The sequence below is a fragment of the Dermacentor albipictus genome, chromosome 7 (assembly GCF_038994185.2).
Source record: "Dermacentor albipictus isolate Rhodes 1998 colony chromosome 7, USDA_Dalb.pri_finalv2, whole genome shotgun sequence".
Classification (NCBI taxonomy): Eukaryota; Metazoa; Arthropoda; class Arachnida; order Ixodida; family Ixodidae; genus Dermacentor; species Dermacentor albipictus.
Window position 1 is genome coordinate 130,634,428 of NC_091827.1, and position 22,457 is coordinate 130,656,884.

General features: G+C 45.4%; 1 protein-coding gene across 4 annotated transcripts in view; it reads left to right on the forward strand.

Moving 5' to 3' along the window:
* brun (trafficking protein particle complex subunit brun) overlaps positions 1–22,457 on the forward strand; it is a 663,235-nt gene that overhangs the window by 143,127 nt on the left and 497,651 nt on the right. For all 4 annotated transcript variants that reach the window (XM_070522710.1, XM_070522707.1, XM_070522708.1 and 1 more), the window contains one exon: positions 3,243–3,418. In XM_070522710.1, the coding sequence (XP_070378811.1) occupies positions 3,243–3,418 (176 nt within the window). The remainder of the gene's footprint in view (positions 1–3,242; positions 3,419–22,457) is intronic.

Below are 22,457 nucleotides of genomic sequence, written 5' to 3' on the forward strand. Positions count from 1 at the left end.
TTCATTATATGGTAAATTCGCTCAGCTTCTGGCATTGCGGCATTGACTCGTTTACACAGGTCCATGACGTCTTCAATGTAGCTCGTGAACGTTTCTGCCGTCTGCTGTGCTAGGGCGCACAAGTGTTGTTCAGCGCGCAGCTTGCGAACAGCGGGTCAGCCGAACACTTCCGTAACGGTTGTCTTGAAGATTGACCATGTGGATAAGTCACTTTCATGGTTGTGAAACCAGAGTTGGGCAGCACCAGCCAGATAAAAAATTATGTGGGTTAACATCGCTGGATCATTCCACTTGTTTTGCGCGCTCACTCGTTCATATGACGCCACCCAGTCTTCTACGTCTTTGTCGTCTGCACCGCTGAAGATCTTGGGGTCCCGTTGTCGTGGAACGCCAGTGCAAGTGACGCACTGTGGCGTCGGCGCCGTTTGGGATGAGCTGTCAGTCATGGCGGGCGATAGCGTTCTTGATTGCAGCTCCAGGATTTTCAAGCGATGGGGTTTGAGTCTCCGCACCTCCACCAATTGAGAAGAGGTTTACTGGGGGTTCCTAATGCAGAAGCGTAGCGACCGGGAACGGCGAGACAGCCCGAAGCACTGTCCAAAAAGGCGACAGTAATCAACAGCGCGAGCGGAGCCGAGCCGCGCGTTGGCGATGCGGCTGTACCGCGAGGCGCGTCTTCTTCTTTGCAACCCTAACAAGTTTCTTCATTGCAGAAGCCTATGCAGTGCTGTCGACAGTAAAACATACAACGAAATTAAAACTTCACAGAGCAATAATATTCACAGACTCGTTAAGTCTTGTAAAAGTGCTAATATCTTTACACAAGCACACAAACCTCGTTTTTATTGAACTTTACTCAATCTTGTGCAAAATTTATCTCGTAGGCATGTAGCCATATGCTGGGTTCCTGGCTTTAGAGGAGTTGAAAGTAAGGTGCTTGCTGACAAAATTGCCAAATCATTAGCATCGCAAGCTATTCGTTCTGCTGCTGTCCCTGCCTCAGACATGAAGCCTTTCCTACGAAACAAAGTGCAAAGCCACTGGCAACACTCGTGGGATGCTGAAACGAGCAATAAGCTTCACGTAATTAAGCTTAAGTTAGGTTTCTGGCCCCCAACTACAAAAACACGAACAGGTGTCCTATTCACTAGTTGAAATAGGACACACATTTTACACTCATAATTTTCTCTTGACTGGTAACGAGCCTCCAAACTGTGGTAGATGTGGTGACAGGCTGACCGTTCTCCACATCTTCCTGGAGTGTGTGGAAGCCAAAAGAGAAAGGAAGAAACGTCTTCCTCTTGCATGCCACTATTGTGTTCCTCTTCATCTGACTATATTTCTTGGTGAAGAACCAAAGCAGTCCTCGTTTTCTTGAATGACGTTGTCCTACATGCTATAAGCCCGTTAAATTCGTAGTGCGAATTCTTTCCAGAGGATGCCGCTATGATAGTTGTTTTATGTAGCGCATGCCTCTAGGCCCTTATGTTTCAAGGGCTCTGGTGAGGGAGTAGTGCTCTAGCCAATTTTAGCATCTGACATATTTTGTATATTGTATCATTGTTTCGCAGTACATTTTAATGCTCATAGTACACATCATTAGTCATTGCGATAATGTTACTTCACGTAAATTTTACACAATTTATAGCAACTATTTTAGGCCCTTTTACACCCTCATCACATCAACTTCACAGAGCTCATCAGTCCACTGCAAACTCATTAACACTAGCATGGTGCTCTTTGGCCATACCTGGCCCATGCACCACTAAACATAACACATTCATTTATTTGAATGCCCCTTGTTTAAGTTTTCTAGTTGCACATTTGCAGGTGTCCTTGTGCCAAGGTGTTCTCCACTTTGGCTGCCACAAATGTTGGCTGTACAGTGCAGCCCACTTATTACCCTACCACATATAACTATGTATCGGTTACAACGGTGAGTCGACTTTATAGTATGAATTTATGCTTTAGGGCAATGAGAAAAAAAACTATATATAATGATATGTTATTCGCTGCATATCGGATATAACGATCGAAATTAAGCCTTTTGGGCAGCGTTTTTCACACAAAATAATCGTGAAATTTGTGTTGCTAAGTTCCCCTGAACCACGAATAGGTGAAAAGTTGGCATACGCGAGTTTGTATCTGCTGCCATTACCATGCTGCGCGACCCACCAGCGCGCTGATTGCGAAAGCCGTGGAGAGCATCGCACGTTGGCGCAGCGTGCCACAAGATGGTGCCAGCTGCTTAGCGTCAACGTCGCCGGCGTGTACCGGCAAACGTCAAGAGAGAGACTAAAAAAAAAAACGTGAAGTGAACCGTGCTTGCACTCCCTTTCTACAGCCTCTCTCTCTTCCTTGGTGAATGCAAGGCGCAAAGCTGCGTCACTTGAAACGAAGCTGCAAATTTTGCAAGACTCAAAGTACGAGCTCGCGCAGTCGATGACATTGATGATTCTGAAAGCCGCGTGTGGCACGATCATGAACGCTAGAAACAGTGACCATGCCAATCAACAGAAACGGTGGGCTTTGTGCGCCAGGGCAAAACCCCCCACGTGTGGAACCAACTCGGTAGCAGCCATTGACTTACCGAACTCTGGCAGCACGTTGGTACTAGCGATAAAATAGGTGGTGCATTGATGGAGGAGTTTCTGAGTGCGGATAGCGCCGCCTCGTTCAGCAAAGAATCTCCGGCAGGGCGATCGTTGTTGCAACAGACGGCGACGTTGTGCGATGGAGACGACGACTGCAGCAGCTGTGACGACGGGATTGACAGTGACCCATCTTTCACACTGACTGCAACATGCACGCGAAGTGTACTGTCGTCAATAGAATCGCTCATTCATTTCACGCACGCGAAATTATTGCCATCAGTGTTTGCGCTGGACGTGATGCACACCGTAGTTGTGAACCTGAAACTTGCACGAAAGCAAGTGCAGATATCTGGTTATTTTAGCACGCCCAATGCTTGTCACACTGTTTAGAGGTATGAACAAATGTTTCATTTTTCGCATCCAATCTTCTAGAATGCCAGTTTTTTATCATAAGTGGATTTGCTTTTGGAGATACGAGGGTATGTTCGGCAGCTTTCTTTTTTTATGGCAGTCCGCATATGGCAATGATTGGTTATAATGATTAGATATTTTGTTCTTTTTGATATCGTTATCGTGACTGCACTGTAGTACTTCTTTTAGGAATGCAAGTTTAATAGCAGTAATGCGAGATGCGTGCATGCAATGCAGACAGTTCCGCCGCCGGTGTGGTGGCCGCCACCGCAAGCAGCTGGGTGACCTGAGCCTGCAACTCGGTCTGGGCCGTGAGGCGCAAGCGCTTTACACTGAGGCCCAGGAGCTTCTGCGAGGAGTGCCCGACTGGCTTTGGCTTGCCGCCACCCTCGAAGGCACTGTGGCTGCGGCAGGTGAGCTCGTCTCATTGCTTTATTCGCCTAATGAAGCAAGCACCTGGACTGGTCTCATGGGGGTAGATTTGTTTGCTTTTCTTTGCGTGCTTCACACCAGTGCTTTTAACAAAAGTTGGGCAACTATCCTATTAAACAGGGATCAGTATCAACACAATGTAATAACATCAGTGCTTGCATTCAGTGACATAATTTTATTCATGGATCAATGGTACTTGGCAATAGCAGTGACAGACAAATGAGGGGACACACTCACAAGTGCTAACTTCGATGAGTATTGAGGTTTAGCCTTGTTGATAAAACATACTTAGGAATGATTAAGCTTTGTTAGCAGTTTTGTAAGGTTTGTTAGGTTATTTCCAGCACATATGGTGTGTTGCCCAAATAAGTCCTGGAAATAAGTAGCTCTTTCAGTGTAACTTGAAAGGTTCAGTCTCCTTATGAGATGAATCTTCTAGGCAGTTTCAGATCTCCAGGTGCTCTAAATTAATTCATAGTCCCACACTACAGCATGCCTCATAATTGTATCATGGTTTTGGCACTTAATCCCCCCCCCCCTTTTATTTCTATACAAAATATGCCTTAGGCCGTCCGGTCTATTGCAATGATACCTGGTACAGTGGTACAGAGAACCTCATGGATATGATCCATTTTCCTACTATTTCTCAGTGGTTACATTTAGGATTAGAACACAAAGAGTGACCTGATACAGTTACACTTCTTGTTTACCCGTCAATATGTTCCTGGAAAACGTTATCTTTTGGCAACAACGCTCACTACATCACCAAACTGCTGTCGTATGATATGTTTTCCTTTCGCTGGATCCCTTGTGAACAAGAAAAGGCATGAGACACATGTGATTGAGAGCGCCTGTCATGGAAGCTTTCCCACAGTACTCATGCACCTGTGTCTTGTGAAAATGCCGGCATGTACTCGTTTTCCTCTTCTGGTACCAGCAAATCTTCGCGGGAGTCATTGCATGTTGCATTCACAGCTACTACCACCAACCCTGTTGCGATAAGTGATGTGTAACAACTTTATTGCAAGAATGAGTGACGAATGTCCGAAGTAAAAAACAAGCAAACAAAAAAGTCGTAGTTTCACCTGAGAGGCAAAACATCGATTGCCATAGCAAATTAGTGGACAGCTGTGCGAAGAAAGGGTAATAGTTTTATCGGCAGTATAAAGTTGTACTTAACTAAATTAAGGGGGGAATAGGTGTTTAAAAACTTTTTTTTGGCTAAATTTAATAAAAAACTGTCACCCAGACCGAGTTTTTCATGCTGATTTCAAAAATATAATTAATTTTTAAATTGACTGACTGGTTCTAATTATATTTAAAATTAATCACCTATTGTTTATTGGAACAATTGTAAGAAGAGTATCAGTCAGAATGGCTGATACACATGGCTGGATACTACAAAGTGTAAGCAATGCAAGTGTAGGACTACTTTTTTTTTTTATTGCAGCTATTACCAATTTTACAGCAATTTGAAGTTCAATCTCCAGACATGGCAATCATGTGGTCCACTTAGTAGCCAGATATTAAAATTTACAAAAGCGAAATTTTAAAAATCTGCTCATAGCATTGTGTAATACATGTATGTAGCTACATGCAGCTGTTAAATTTATAGTTCTATGTGCCCTGAAGACCGAGGTAGCACTTTGGCAAGTTTAAAAAGAACCAAAAATGAGATTCTCAGAAAGCTTGAAAAAACAAAATGAGCCTATTTTTCTAACATAACACCACAAAATAGTGGTGTTAGCGATGAGCTGGAAAATATACAAGTGCTATTGAATTAGTAGCCTCTAGGAATGTAGTTTGTCTGACTAGTGTCACTACGGTGATGCCTTCTGAGCACCCACTGCAAGTTTTCAGCAGACGCATGCTCAGCAGACATAGCCAGCTAGTTTGTCCCAGCAGTAGTTACGTCAGCGTTATATAGTACCGATTTTCGGTCAGTAGCTGGAGTTGATGCTAATGCTTGAAGTTTTCCTTGAGCTTTACTGTCAATATGCTGCAAAAATTCCGGCTGCAGAATAGTAACGTCATGCCAAAACGTCGATGAAACGCGGCCCCATTGTCAGGAGCGCTTCGGGGGACTAGGCCTAACATGCCATCGGGATCGCCGGTGTCGCTCAACTGCGGGAGTGGGCGTGCTAAATATAAAGCCTGTTTCATATGATGCGATTTTCCTCATGCTGCAAGTGCTGTTTCTTGCAACGAAAATAGCAGTCGCAGTGCTGACCACTTGATTTTCGGCTGCGACCAACCGGTTGGTCGCAATGTTGCAGCGGTCCCTGTGACTGGAACGACGAAAATTGGTGCAGTCGCAGGTGTCGCAATGCGGTTTCTAGAAGGCCCATTTCACATGATTGTGATTTTAACAATGCGACTGGTGCGATGCCCAGGGTACTTACTGCCAAATTTCATGGCACACGCTACATAATTCTTTTATGGTAATGAATAAAACGTTTACGTTTTAATATTGTTGACTTTTCTTTATTAGGAGCAAATAATATGCGTGTTTTTTTCATTTGAAAACCTGCTGAAGTTAAGATTTGTTTTAGAGTGCATGACAGCGGTTGCTGAAGTTCAGTGTAATGAAACACGGCGCATGTAAACTGCTGTTCGCAGCTGGTTCAGTGCTGTGTGTTGTCTCACCTGCCTTCTGTGACCCTTTCGTTCTGCCTGCGCTACAATCTGCAAGATGACCTTATCAACAGGTTCATACAGCTACCCTCACCACATATACAGTATTCGGAATTCGGCTGCCATGAAGTCATATCAGCCCAACAAGTTCCTCGCGCTGCCAGTGCTTGGCGTCAGCTTCTGGAGAAATGATGTGTGTATATTGCTCGTGCTTGTGCATATGCGGTGGCTGCTCCTAGCCATATTAACGCACCAAACTCAACAGCAAGCACCAGCCCGAAAGCCCGCGTCTGCCCCTGAACGAAGCCGCAAATTATCTGCGTGATTACTGAAAATGGATTGGAAATCGCGTTGTGAAATTCAACGTTAACGCTAGCCTGGTTCATCCATCAGGGTGCATGTGCTGTGAATATATATATATATATATATATATATATATATATATATATATGTATATACATGGGAGTCCTCTCTGAATATTTCTAAAGGTGAAAAAACCGACGCATGAAATTTTTTGAACAGTTACCATCACTTTTGTAGAAACCTGTACATTGTAACATAGCATTCTAAAAAACATGCTTCTTGCTCACTTTGTTGTCCTGTGTCTCGCGCTGATAGTACACTCTGAACTTCTAACAAGAAGACCACATCAATATGCGCTATCCATAATGCAGGAACATAGGCCCACGGCAAGCGCACTTGCCATAGGGTTTTTCACCTTTCTGCTTAGCCTCGCACGCCGCTCACGGATAGCCTGTTTTGTGAAAACAAATATTATTAATATATTATTAATGTCATTAGCTATTATAGTTCCTTCACGGTAATTTATAGCAATCATCCATATTTATTAAGCTTGTCATGCATTTAACCTGTATTACATCTACATTGTTACGACATGCTTATGGGAGTAATTCCAAACTAGATTGTTCAGCCAGAGAAAGTACAAAATTAAGCCTCAACTTTTATTCCTGTATGATATTCCGAAACAGATTATATTTGCCGAATTTTATGCCCACTTGCATTTCCTGCAATTCAATGCTCAGAGCTGGAGAAAGTGATTCCTTGCTGTTGAAAGGCTGCTTCAATGTCGATAGCAAGCTATAATTATTCATTTCTAAAGTGTTAAGCAGTGACTATACCTCTAATCTTATCATTGTGATTTTGTTCCATGAACACAATTAAGTTTTCTTAGAGAGAGAGAGAGAGAGAGAGAGAGAGAGAGAGAGAGAGAGAGAATCAACTTTTCTACTAAGCCCTTAGTAAAGGTTGGTGCGCGCTGGCACCAGATGGGGTGGAACCTTGTTCGCAGTTTTCTTAAGTTTTCTTACTCCTTCTCATTAATAGCCGTAGAATGAGACTGTTCACTTTCATAAGTATCGGGATGCAAACATTGTTGAGTTTCTCCTGAGCATTTGTCCGCATTCTATAGTGTGCACGTTTGTGTGAAGTTCTGGTGTTGCAATCCCAGTGATGCACGCATTTAAAAAAAAAAATATGTTGCAACAAACTACTTTATTGAACTTTGTTTTCAAATCTACAAGATGTGGCCATGCGGTAACGACCACATTAATAAACACAAAAAAACTGCAGATTCAGTGCACGTGTTGGAATCTATGCGAAGTGAAGTCCTTGTCAACGGTCATTTAATTGCTGTTAAAGTAACTGCGATATATACACTTGGTCTTATTTTCAACAAGCCAACATGTCACCTTTTGCAAGGTTTGTTTGTGCACCGCATAGGTCACAACCTTAATGTCATGTTATGTTTATGCACTGCACTGTTCACAAACTATACCAAAATGCAAATGGCAGGTAATGTAGGTGCACACGGCAAGACATCAACGCAGTGACGTTTGTTCAGGAAGGGATGGTGCGAGGTTTATGCACATGAATGAGTGACATGTGCTTGTGTACTTATTTATTTATATACCTTGCAGGATGCAAGGTTGGAGCATTAGGTGAGAGGGGATAAAAAAGTAGTTACAAAAGGAAAAAGGGCACATTAGGAAAAAAAAAAGCAGCACTAATACAATGCACCAACTAGCCCAACAACGTGTTTTACTGGCACAACATTACACAATAATTAACAAACAATAACAGAAAAAATTACCACCCACACACCTTGTACAGATGGTAAACCAGCGAAGCTGAAATGTGCGGCCCCGATGTTTATCACTGGGTTAATTCCGCCAGTTTATTAAAGTTTTTCTTAATTATTGGTTAAGTCTGTGTTCCTTCATGAGGTTACACATTTGGCTTGGGTTTATCACATTGTTTATTTAAAATGCCACACATCGCGCTTCACGCAATCACTATCGTGGAGGGTGCAATGAGTGGTTCATTATGTTAATCCAGCGGGTCTATCAAAGTCTTCCTGTACTATGTTATGCATTTGTGTTTCTTAATGCGTTAACCGTAGCATTTATGACTCGGTTATGCACTGTAGTTAGCAAGTGACACACCGGGGCCACACATTTCATTTAATGAAATGCAGGGACACATTTTTGAACCTACTGCCAAGCCTGAGAGAGACTGCTGCACGTGTGCTCCGCTGCGAGAAACGACCTCACTATCAGTGTAGCCAATGGCCCGCCACATCTTTGCTGCGAGATAATTATGACATCATAATTTTGTCTTAACCCTGTCCTCCTCTGTGTCCCTTCCCTGCAATAATACGTAGATAAATGTTATGTTTTAAATGTGTTGTGTATAGGGGGCGCTGTCAATTATATCAAGTGTATATAAGCGATTACCATCAGAATAAAGACAGTTCCGTGGTTCCCCGTCAATGCATCGTCTTGTCTTATCAGTTGGCGCTTCGCGTCACAACAATCTGGCGCAGTCGGCGAAGCTAGCGAGCTAGCGATGAACTGTTTTCCCTTACCTGGCTCCGTGCTGTTCCAAGGGGCGTCACCTACGAAATGGCAGCGTACGGACTACCGCCATTACCGCCTTTCCTGGAGACTCCTGGAGATGCGACAATTCCATGGGAGCAGTGGCGCGATGATTTCACAAGTTTTCTTGAAGCGACGGGGATGGACACGCAACCGCCACTACGGAAAAAGGCCATTCTGCTGCAATGTCTTGGGGTCGAGGGACGCCGTGTTTTTCGCACATTGGGCCCAGAGCCGGCACGAACGTCAGACACGACAAAAGCCGGGCCGGAGACAAGCAAACCAGCAGGAAAAGACAGGACGGAGGCAAGTGAAGGGGATAGTTACACGGAGGCGTTGAGCCTATTGGAGCGGCAGTTCTCAAGCACCGTCAACGTACTGGTCGAGCGACGTCGATTCACGTTACGTCGGCAACTGCCGAACGAGCCGATACGAGAGTACGTCAGTGCTCTCCGACAGTTAGCAAAGACGTGCGACTTCGGGCAATTCTTGGAAGCGGCTCTACGAGACAGGGTTGTTGACGGAGTACGGAGCACTGAGTTGCGACAGAAATTGCTCGTGAAGGGGTCACAACTTACGCTCGCAGAGGCAGTGGAAATGCTACAGACGTACGAGCAGGCAGCGGAGGGGGCTGCGATCTATGACCAAGGGTCGTCACAAACGGACATAGTGCAGCATGTATCTCAAGGCAAAAGTCCAGACAGCGACGCGGCAATGACGCCGGTGCGCAAGTGTTACCGGTGCGGCTCTACAAGGCACCTAGCTAATTCACAGGAATGCAAAGCACGGGGGAAACGTTGTTCCCAGTGCCACAGAATGGGACATTTTCGAGCGGTCTGTGGCAGGTCGGCAGAGCGGGACGTGCGGACGGTCCGAAACGACGGCGCTAGCGAGGAGGACGTGCTCACTGTACTGGCGGTCAGACAAGTGGAACGAAGGACTTTGGTCGTTGACGTCGTTATTGAGAACGAGCCACTTCAGTTGCTGGTAGATACTGGGTCGTCGGTGTCTATTTTGCCAGACCACGTTTATCGAGCCAAGTTCGCCAACAGCTTTCCTTTGACTGCGGCTTCAGCGACGCTGCGGGATTTTTCACAGAAGAAAATTCCGGTCTTGGGATGGTTCACAGCCCGAGTTGTACGCGGGAACAACTCGGCTTGCCTTCGATTTTACGTTGTTTCCCAAGGCATGGCGTTACTAGGACTGGATGGGGTCCACCAGCTGCAATTGCACATCATCGGTTCTACACTGGAGTGTTTGCAAATCACGGTCAGCCCCCAGTCGCTTCCTCCTGAATTATGTGAGTTTTCCTTTCTTTTCGCTGATAAGTTGGGATTAGCGAAAAACTTCGTACATTCTGTGAAGCGGCGTACAGATGTAAAACCAGTAGCAGCGAAGGTTCGACGTTTGCCCCTGACGCTGCGAGAGAAGGTAGCGGCTGAACTGGCAAGATGATTGGATGCAGGCATTATAGAAAAGGTCAGTGCTGCGGAATGGGTGTCCCCTATAGTGGTTGTGCAGAAGAAGGATGGAACTATTCGTCTATGCGTCGATTTACGCGAGCCGAACAAAGCAGTAGTCATTGATGGATTCCCTTTGCCGCACACTGAGGAACTGTTGCATGCGCTGAGCGGAGCAGCATGGTTCTCGAAACTGGATCTTGCTGCAGCCTACCATCAAGTGGAATTAGCCGAAGATAGTCGCGAATTAACGACGTTTATTACGCACGAAGGCTTATTTAGATTCCGCAGAGTGTGTTTTGGCCTCGCATCGGCACCAGCCGCGTTTCAGCGAATGATGCAAGAAATCTTGAAAGGCTGCAAGGGCGTGTTGTTTTATATCGACGACATCATAGTCTTTGGAAAGACTAAGAACGAGCACAACCGTAACCTTCGCGAGGTATTGCATCGGATCGCTGAGGCGGGGCTGCAGCTAAATCAGAAATGCTTGTTCGCTGTCAAGGAACTCTCCTTTTTGGGTCATCGTGTGAGTGCAAGTGGTCTTGCCCCACTCAAGTCAAAGGTGGATGCTGTGATTAAAGCACAAACGCCTGCCGATGTAGTCTCGCTGCGGTCTTTCCTTGGGCTCGTAGGCTATTACTCACATTTTCTTCCCAATTATGCAGAGGTGGTGGAGCCGCTGCGACGACTTCTTCGTAAAGGACAGAAGTTCGTGTGGGATCAGAGCACCGAGGAGAGCTTTTGCAGGATCAAGGAGATGCTGTCATCATGCGGGGTGGTGGCTATGTTCAATGAGTCTTTGCCTGTACAAGTGACCACTGACGCCTCGGCATATTGACTGGGAGCTGTGCTCCAGCAGGTAGTCGACGGAGAAGTACGTACAGTGGCATTCGCTTCGAGGACACTAACTCCTACAGAACGCAAGTACTCTACCGGGGAACGAGAGGCGCTGGCATGTTTATGGGCTTGCGAACATTGGCACGTTTATCTGTGGGGCCGCAGGTTTGTCTTACGAACTGATCATCAGGCTTTGGTGACACTGCTGTCCACAAATGGGGTTGGCAGACGCCCACTGCGTATTGAACGCTGGTGTGCTAGACTTTTGAGATACAACTTCACTGTGCAGTACACAAAGGGGAACACCAATGTCGTTGCGGATGCACTTTCTAGGTTACCTTTGAACTCTGCAGAGGACGAACCGGTGGAGGAAGTAGTTGCTGTGGTTTCCAGCATGATCACTAAGAGTGTGTTGCAAGCAGAAACAGCTGATGATTCATTATTAAATGAGGTGGCGCAGCATGTTACGTCCAGATGGCCGGAAAAGGGCTGTTTAGATGGAAATTTAAGGTCTTTTTTTCGTATAAAAGAAGAGCTGTCGGTGATAGACGGGCTACTGTTTCGCGTGGAACGGGTCGTTCCCCCATCGACACTCACTTCCAGGCTGGTCATGATGGCACATGAATCACGTCCAGGCATTGTAAGGACCAAACAACGGTTAAGGGAACAGTACTGGTGGCCCGGAATGGACAGGGATGTGGAATCGCTGGTTTGCAATTGTGCTATCTGCAAAGCATCAGATAAATCGGCAAAAACCGTAATGGCCCCGTTGGAGCCAGTAAAGTGGCCCGAGAAGCCGTGGTAAAAGTTGGGAATCGACATCGTTGGGCCGATGGAGCGAGCCCCTCCGGAGTGCAGGTTTGCAATCACTATTATTGATTACCACAGCAAGTGGCCCGAGGTGGCATTTGTGTCCACAATCACTGCACAGGCAGTAGTGAAAGTGCTTTTGGAACTTTTTGCGAGAGAAGGGTACCCGAAAAGCATTGTGACTGACAATGGGCGTCAGTTTATGTCGACATGTTTTGAGCAGTTTTTACGAGATCGGGGAATCCAGCATTGTGTTGCAACATTGTATTACCCGCAATGCAATGGTCAGATTGAGAGGTTCAACCGCGTTCTCAAGGAATATATTCAGGTTGCGGCATTGGAACGAAGACCACTGAAGGAGGCAATCTGGGACTACCTGGGTGTTTACAGGGCCACCCCACATGCAACTACAGGAGCGTCACCGGCTTACCTACTGCATGGAAGAAGACCCAGAACAAGATTGGATGTTGTTGGCCTCCCAGAAAGGGAATTTTTCGAGGAGCCGCGTGCCGCCATGGAAAAGTTGAAACAGCGCGTTAAGGAGCAGCAACAACGAACAAAAAAGTACACCGATGAAAAACGAGGTGCCAGAGCGTCTACCATTGAGCCAGGAGATTTTGTAAAAATAAAGCAAGGCGGACCAAAGACGAAACACAGGTTTTCTTTGCCGATCCAGGTGAAGAGACGAGTAGGCACGAATTCGTTTTTGCTGGCAAACGGTACGAAATGGAACGTATCAAAACTAACAGTAATTGGTAAAGTTGGGACAGGACAGGCACTAGCTGACGCGGTTACAGCGCAACGCAGTGCGGCCTCGGGGTTTTCCTGCGACCTGGATCTTCACATAGGGAAGATGGCGGAGCAAAATACCCCTACCGCCGTCGAGAATCAATCTGAAATGGTGCCATCAGAAGACATCCAGGGAAGCGCCAGCCATTCTGACGGTGCACAGCCCACAGTAACAGAGTCTATTCTAGAGGTTCCCGATCAGCAAGACAATTCTCGGTCGCAATTGGCCACAACCACAGCACCATCTCGCACCAGGCCGGAACGAACAAGAAGAGTGCCAGCACGATATCAAGACTACGAGCTTACCTGACAGTAAGAACGTCGTTCGTTTCATGTGATGTGAAGTGAGTGCGCGAAAGTGGATTGATTTTATTTCCTTTCTTTTTTTTTGTTAAAGGGCCCCTGAAACGGTTCGGACAAATTTTGTAGGCGCGTAGGGTACAGCTTAAGTAGAACATTCGCACCACAATTTAAGTGAAGCGTTACGTATTAATGGAGCTGCAAGCGATTAGAAGTTACCCTCCTCCCTAGCTATGCTTTTCCTCCTCAACTCGCTCGCCGAGCGAGCGGCGCTAAGCTCCGCCTTCACTGATTCAGCGTCACGATGCGACGTCACATCGCTCACTTCCGGTTGTTTAGGAGCACGCCCCCTCCCGCGCGAGACCTCTCCGCTAGCCGCTTGGCCGTCGACCGAGAGCTATCGAAGCAGCGTGCGTTGCGAGCATTCTGTCGTAGCGCCGAACGTGTCCGGTACTCCGCTAAAAACAGGCAAGCTGGTCATTTCGGCAAATGACCGGAGGCATAAACTCAAGCTGATGAAGGAAGTTTAGCGTAGACGTACGTGAGCAGCCTGATCGGTCTGCACGGTCCAGACACTTGCTGGCGCAGCGCTTAACCAGTCAAACAAAGCGCTAATATTGCTCTAACCAAGTGTAAAGCATTTTAAACATTTTTAAATCAATGTGTTGATGATTACACTCCTGCGAAAAATACACACCAGCAGCAAAGAATACACTTCGTTGCTGCTACTGTGTATGGTTGAGCTCTGTGCCACCAGGTGGCTGCACCGTGCAGACCGTTCACATTTGCCCTTCTGCTCATCTCGTGGCTCATCCCGGCACAGTAAAGCAACCAGACCCTGTCCCCTTGCGCTTGCGTTTGCCCTAATACTGGACTCGCGGTTTGCAGGTCGCTAGGTTTGCAGTCCACAAGGCAACAAAGTCGAATCATAGTGCTCGCGAAAAAACTGAGACCGACTCTGACCGCGGAGCTCTTGTCAAAATGGAGTACGTTGTAACACAAGCAGACGACACTTGCTGTGTGCCGGAAGTGCTGAAGTGTACTAAAAAACTATTCTTGTGTATTCTCTTTAAGTTATTTTCTTTTTACAAAAACAAAGTAACTAACATTCAAGCTATTACGAGCATCATTTGTTCACCATAAAGTTGGAAAAATTATCGACCACGCGTCCTGGTCAGCCAATCAGATAGCTCGCCCATGTGACGTAATATGGGTTATTTGCATCATATGGGTAGGGGCGGCTTAAAATTCCGCCGAGCAGTGCGCTGCGATCGGCAGCGATGGGTATTTTTAAAACCTTATAATAAATTACACGCTTTACGCAGAGCACTTAGATGCATCAATTAATGATCAGAAGGACCTACTCTAACGACTCAGTACCTTTGTAGAAAATCGCCAAAATCGTTTCAGGGTCCCTTTAATGAGGGGGAATGTGTTGTGTATAGGGGGCGCTGTCAATTATATCAAGTGTATATAAGCGATTGCCATCAGAATAAAGACAGTTCCGTGGTTCCCCGTCAATGCATCGTCTTGTCTTATCAGTTGGCGCTTCGCGTCACAACAAAATGCATAAGCATTTCTATGCCTACCCAACGAGAAATTTGTCTGTCCGTCATGTAAGACGAATGCAATGGCTCATACCCCTGCAGTAGGGTTTCTGTGGTTGGACTACAAGTGTTTCCCCTAGGCATATACACCTTTGCTGTAAGAAGAATGAACACCTTTCTGCTAGAAACGAAGACGATCATAAGGCGCACTAACAAAGGAAAGTTTATTGAACATGCCGAGTAAATGCTGGTTGACAAGCAATAAATCAGTTACACAAAAGGGAGAAGCAAAAACAGGTGTGTGTCCATACAGATCCCAACAGGAAACGCATCCGTCTCTGAAAGTGTAACACGGGCCATGCTGGCAGAAGATTCTCCCAGTGTCTTTGCATCTGCAGCTTCCATAATTTCTCTGGGCAGCCGATCTCCACAGAATGCTAGCTTCTTCCTCTACAATGCACTCTCGACGTCTGAACATGCATGCAGAAAGCTTTTGCACTTATATTTAGTCCATCATTTATTGATCCCTTAAACTTCGAAATACTATTGCATAGGAGGGCATGCTTATGCGTTATCTAACACCAATTGAAAGCCAAGTGAACAATTGTAAAAAAAGCCTCTTTTCTGATATTTCAAGTTATAAACATTCATTGCATCAATATGTATTGTTCAACAGCACTGCACAAATAAGCATGATCAGGTATAGCAAGTAAACTGTCAGGAAGCGGATTCTACAGATGTATAAATGTCAAGACATGAATGCTCACGCTACATCATGCACAAAGAAAACTGTTTTCAAGAGTTGTCCCTTCTGGAAGATATTAGTGGGCCATAAGCAACAGAAACCCTATTACAGGGCATTGTGTAATACCGCTTATGAAAAAATGAAGAGAGTAAAGAGGCTTTTAACAGCAGTACCTCATGCTACTCTGATAGGAGAAACGATGAACAAGAAAATGTGTGGTGGAGCACTCAAGTCCAACCGTAACATTTTGAAAGAAATAAAATTCCAGGTGATAGTTGGAGGTAAATTTGGCCCACCCACACCAACAATACATACATACTACGACAAGTACTACAATCTATGGGGTACTATAGTCTATGGGAAAGCTACCTTATACAGAAACCAAGAACGATTGAACAAGCTCTCGACATCATTGCAGAATTTGTTAGCTTGTTTGGCATATAGCTTTTTGATATGTCAGCTTATATCTACGTCAGAAATAAGACTAGAATCGAGAGCTACCCCAGATTGCATTTTGTGTGCTTCACATAGTCGGACGAATATACCAGCAAGTCAATATCTCCTAGTCCTTGGCTAGCATAAGACCAAGGCAGCAGAGTCAGCACGTGGGTGAAACAATTATATCACGTCTGAACCCAAATGCTACGCCTGGTGAAAAGAATAATCTCAAAATCATGAGGGATGGATGAGCGGATACTACGGAAAATCGCAGATGCTGTACTTGTGTGCAAAGTATTGTACGGCATGAATTACCAGCAGCACACAAAGAAGACAGCTTATTGAATACAGGCATCTGGTAACAACAGGTCTTTCCAACTTAACCATGCTTGAAGACCTCTATGAGAAAAAGCAAATAAACAAGCACCTAGACAGAGTAGAGTTGCAACCTGCGGCACAAATTTTTTGCCTCAAGAGCTCGGAACCTGGTCCCAAGATACAATGACACCTAGCATATGAGATGCAAAGACTATTACCCCTCCCTTCAGAAACACAAGAGCACCTGCACTTGAAACACAACAGGCCCATACTGTGCAATATGTGGGCAAACAATAAGGCCATGAGATATATACAAGTGCCAAACACACAGAGGAGGTTGCTAATCATGAAGATGCAAGCAAACATCAGGCACATATAGTACACTGATGTGGCAATAGCAGTGTAGCAGTAGTATGACATTACATAAAATTAAACCCCCTATGAATGAGCACCATTCCAGGCCATCCTACACCCTGTGGGGGTTCCACTCTGCGTGCGGCTAGAGCTGAAGGCGAGCTCCAGATCTAGCCCCACGCAGTCGCTTTGTGTTACTCCCCAACCCGTAGCGCGAAAAGCGCGACAACTGTAAGAATGTTTATTGCTACAGGCAATAAATAGCACTGGCAGAGGGACGTCCTCTCTGTAATAGTAATAAATAGGCTGGACTCGTTGCCCAGGATAGTCCGGCAAACGAGGCCACTCATGGGTTGCGGCAGGTACTCCAGTCCGGCAGGTTAGGGGTCCGGCGTCAGAGAGAGGTCTCCCCCGGTCGCGCTGTTTTGTAGCTTTTTACCTGGGCGAGGGGAATGTCCTCCTCGCCCGTCTATCTGCCCGCGAGTCGGGGAGAAAGGGTGAGCGCGCGTCGCGAGAGCGAGGGAGAATCGGGAGAGGGCGTAGTGCGCCTCTCCCGTAGTGGGAGAGGCGTAGTGCGCCCCACAACCCAGAAAAACTAAACTGAAAGCAATCAACGCAGCACTTGCAGTGCAAATTTGTAGACTACAACATCCTTCATGCCTGTATGGATTCACCAGAAACTGTCGGGCCTGCACACAAGATTGCGAGAAAAATCAGGAGATTGACATGTGACTTGCAAGCACATGACCAAAAATTAAGTTACAGGATACATAGGCATGCAGATATTCTAGGCCACAAGCGGGCTTATGAGCTCGACACAAGAACTGAAAACTGGATGAGTTGGTGTGTATTCATTATTAACTAAAGTGCAACGGATAGACAATAGACAAGAACAAAACGCTCTGTGTCTTTACTTCGTTCATGCCCATTGTATTTCTGTTGCACTATAGTCAATGAATTCATGAGGCTGCACAGGAGAAGAACGATACAGCCCACCCAAGGCCCCGATTTCACATCCAAATCTACATGCACATGCACACACACAGACAAGCAGCATCAACAGGATGACACTAGAGACGGATGAGAGCTAACTTCCCACTAAGGTTCCTTCTAAAATGTGGCGATTTATACAGTTTACCAGAAAAAGAAAATACAGCTTTGAAGGCGAGATGAAAATTGGTGCTTGATGCAAGCAAACATAAATAAATACACTAAGAAAGAAAATACAGAAAAATTTCAAGTGCAGGAAAAAAATAATTAAAATTGCCAATCATGCATGCCAGGACTTTTCAGAAAACACTGTTCTTATTCCAATAGACAAACTGACAGCTTCCTTATGCAAGCACACTCTCCCAGTTTCATGCCATTGGAAAAAAAAAAGAAAACTAGTTTCTTAGAAGGTAGCCGCATGCAGACTTGTTGATCACAATGTTATTTTTTCCCTGGACTTGTATATCTATTTGTATTTTCTCTCTTTCCTGTTCTTGATTATGTGGTTTCATCAAGCACTAGTGTTTATCAGGCTTTCTTGCTGTACTACTTTCTGGTAACCTTCATAAATCACTGAATTTCCACAATAAACCTTTTAAATATAAGCTAATGTGGCCTGTTCTTACAGCCTCACACTGTACGCACTTGTAACATTGCCCAAATAAAGAAATATATAAGGTACACAGAAACATCAGAAGGGCCGTTAGAGAGGCCCTGAACTGCCCCTCAGGCTTGGTGAAATAACATAGTCCACGGGTAGCATATGCTGTTGTGAACATCACAGCCAAGTTCTGCTGTCGTATGCGGTCCGTGGAGCTCGCAAGCGGAGCGCGAACTCGCCTTTTTCTCAAACGCTCTTGTTTCAAAAACCCCATGCTCCTCGCTCTTTTCTGTGCGCTCTATTTCGTCATAGCGCACTGCGGTGTGCTATGACGTAGCGCACCACAGCGCGCACCGAGGTGACTGCGATGCGCTATTTCGTAAGCGCACTGCGGCTCTCTGAGGACAACTGCATTTGGCTTACGTTTAGCTTGGCACAGGCACCAAATGGGAAATTTGAACTGCGCACCACGGTGACGTCTCTGCCCTAGCCTTCGCAGTGCAAGGAATTGGACGAGGAAGGGGAGCACAGCTCAGGCAGTGTTTGATTACCGATAACTCCGCTTCTGCTGAATGCATTGAAGTACTTTTTGTGGCAAAGTGGTTCTGAAATAGCCTATGTTCACTTAAAATGTCTTTCTCCACTTCGATAAAAAGTAGTTCAGGGCCCCTTTATAATGACTTGTTGCAGTCTAAAACATAAAGAATAGCTTGGCTACAATCGGCACCAGAGAACACATAGGACAAACAAGAAAACCGAGATCTAACAACCGAAAGATCAATGTACAGCTGACGCAAAAGTGCATCAGCTGTACATCTTTGATTTTGCAAGAAAAAGAAGTGACGTTTCTGTCGAGATATCTAGACACTTGAACTGATTAACCATACAATAGTATGTATGTTATGATTCATTTAAATTGTGTATGGTAATGAATGCATGATATACGTGATGGGCAGAGCATAAATAGGTGACCATTTGTAATAAATGCCAGTTGGAAGTAGCGCCAGTCCTGTTGTGTGTGTTCCTTCGTCTTTAGCGCTTTTTATGAAAACTTTTAGTGAGTCACAGTCACACCGTCATAGGTTGTACAAGTTTTTAGCAAGTTCTTCTTGCTGAAGTTGATGTTTGAGCTCTAGTAGGCCTACTCCATTTAGTTTGTATGCCTTCGCGTACTTTTTAATGAAAGTAGCCACATGTGGGGAGCTTATATGCCAACACTATATATATATATATATATATATATATATATATATATATATATATATATATATATATATATATATATATACACACACAGTGAAAGCTCGTTAATTCGAACTTCAATAATTCGAATTTATGGATAATTCAAACTGTACGATTTGGTCCGGCCAAGCTCCACAGAAGTCTATGTATAAAAAAGTTCGTTAATTCGAACACGAGAAGGTTCCCTCATGGATAATTCTAACTACGCTCGCCTGGCACACGGCCAGAGAAACACGCCTACTGCCTACACACAAGGCTGTATTGCCTCCGAAACGGAGAGAACGGCGAGAGAAGGCAAAATCGGAAAAAAATCTAACCGACGCAGTGTCAGTCGGAAGGCAGTGGCGGCTGCCGCCTCTCCGTTCTACATAACCTCCGAGACTTCTTGCCCTTTGCGAATCTCGGAGGCTTAGCAAATCTTGTACAGCTGCTAATGTTGTGCGGAGATGGCACGGCAAGCGCCAAAACACAGCGAATCAAGTCCGTTGCAGCTGCGCTTGCAATCAAGAACCAACGAATCAGGGCCTTCGCCACCTTCACTTGTTCAGCGTCTTTGTCGCGGCAGTCTTCATCGGTTGTGCACCTCTGTTTTCAGCTTAGGAGGTATCGGCCATCGCGATTCATTGTGATGGTGTTAAGCCTCGGCTAACGTTCGTTTCGGTGGACATTGGTGGTGTGGCACAGTCGGACCCAGAGCTTCGACTTGAAGATGGCGTGTGCCGCGTGACTCGCCAAATTTCTGACATGCCCTACTGCTTCCAAATCGCAGTGTACTGTGGCTCTCCTTCACTTTCGTTAGTTCGAACTTTCGTTAATTCGAACTGAAGCGGCTTCCCCTTGCGGTTCGAATTAACGAGCTTTTACTGTGTGTGTGTGTGTGTGTGTGTGTGTGTGTGTGTGTGTGTGTGTGTGTATGTATATATATATATATATATTATATGCCAAAGAAAGCTATTTTGCCTTTTGATTCCTCATGATCAAAACTGATTAAAATGGAAATCGCTAAATCATATATCAGGTCTGTATTGTTTAGACAGACTTGAATGAAAATAATGTTTATTCTGGAACCGCCCAGAGCGTATATAGTGGTCAGCATTCACAAACACATGTTGCCGTAATGTTCGTGCTGTCATTCAATGCAAGCTGACATGTGCAGCGCATGCACAGTCTGTACGATACATCTTCCTCTGTTTAATAGTTTCTTAAAGCCAAGATACACAATACACTTGGTTGAAATTGTGTTCGTGCTGCAGCCATCTTAGTTGATGACTTATCTGTCTAGACCGTCTTGGGAGTGGTTTTGGGAGTTGAGTCGCGTTTGCGTGCACCCTAATTAGTAGGGACAAACAAGTTTCTGTCTGGTCGTCCTCGCTTTCCGGCTCATCGCTGTCGAAATTATCGCGTCGAAATTGCTCATGCATTGGACGTTTTTGGTCATCTTTAGTAATGAGGTGATAGGATCTTGGCGCTGCTGGTCTCATGACCTGTGCTTTGCTGGTCCATGCTTTATCTCGGATTCTCACCGCTTGCCCTTTTTGGAGAGCTAGTACGTCCTTGCGGATTTTGAGTTCTCAATGCTTAAATGCAAAACCTTTAGGTTGCGAGTTGTAGTCTGGGAGCCTGGTTCATAGCTGCCTGCCTTGCAGCAGCTTGCCTGGGGAACGATCGTCCTCCACTGGTGTAGATTGGTGGCGGAGCAGGCCCAGCCAGAAGTCGTCGTGATTTTCTTGCGTTTTTTTCATGATCCATTTTACTATCTGGACACGTTTTTCCACTAGTCCATTAGACTGCAGAAAGCCAGGACCAGATGTCACGTGCTTGAACTCGTACCTGGATGCAAAGGTGGCAAATTCACGAGACGTGAACTGTGGGCCATTTTCACTGCATACCTCAACTGGGATTCTGTATCGTGCAAAAATGCTACTCAATTTGGCATTGACTGTGCCCGACATGGTTTTGCTCAGTTTTTCCACCGATGGGAAGTTTGACTGCACATTGCACTTGCATATGCACGAGATTCCCCCATGCCGAATGATATCAACACCGACTCTGTACCAAGCATGATCTGGTGTTGGTCTGAGCATGAAAGGCTTGCTCAGTTGCTTGTATGTATATTTCTGCCATACAGTACAACTTTCTACCATAGTTTCAATATCAGCATTAAGGTTGGGCCAAAGCATCAATCATTGGGCTCATGCTTTGCATTTGTTTACGCCCAAATGCCCTTCATGTATAAAGCATTTTGTCCCTCATCGACTTTGGAACAACTACTTCAGTTCCTTTCAGCACCACTTCCTCTATTAATGACAACTCGGCAGCAAAAGGTTTCATGCAGCCATCAAGATTGCCGCTGTTGCTGATATAGCACATCACTTTTTTGTAACAAAGGGTCACTTGCAGTTGCACCAATTGAGCGATACAGAGTTTTTCTGCTTACCAGGTCTGAGACTGCACCATTCGTGTGAACCTCTACTTCTGTTGTGCCACTCGTGTCCCCTGTGTGGTTGATGGGTGTCGACCTTGAGAGCATGTCGGCCAGCAGCAGTTGTTTTCCTGGTACACATTCAAGCACATAATCGTAGTTCAGTAAGCGCATGAAGGAATGCTGATGATGCAGTGGCATGTCACCAATTCCTTTGGATACAATGGCTAGCAGTGGTCGGTCTCTATGACTATGTTACGCCCGTATGCGAGGTGATTAAATTTTTCACATTCGAAGGTAATGCCCTTTGCCTCTTTCTCAATTTGCAAATATCTTTGCTCAGTCTCGTTCATTGTGCTTAATGCATATGTAACAGGTTGCCAGCTATCACCACGAAGCTGTATAAGTGTAGCACCTAATTCATTTTTAGAAGCGTCGGAAAAAATTTTAGTTTCCTTGTCAGCATTGAAAACAGCCAACAAAGGTGCGCTGCTGAGCCATGTGCAGATCATTCGCGTTGTTGGCTGACCATTCAAACTTGGTGTCTTTTTTGATGAGGCTGCGCAAAAGCGCGGTCTTTTCTTCTAGATTCGGAATGTATTTCCCAAAGTAATCGGCAACGGCTAACCTTCTGTGCAC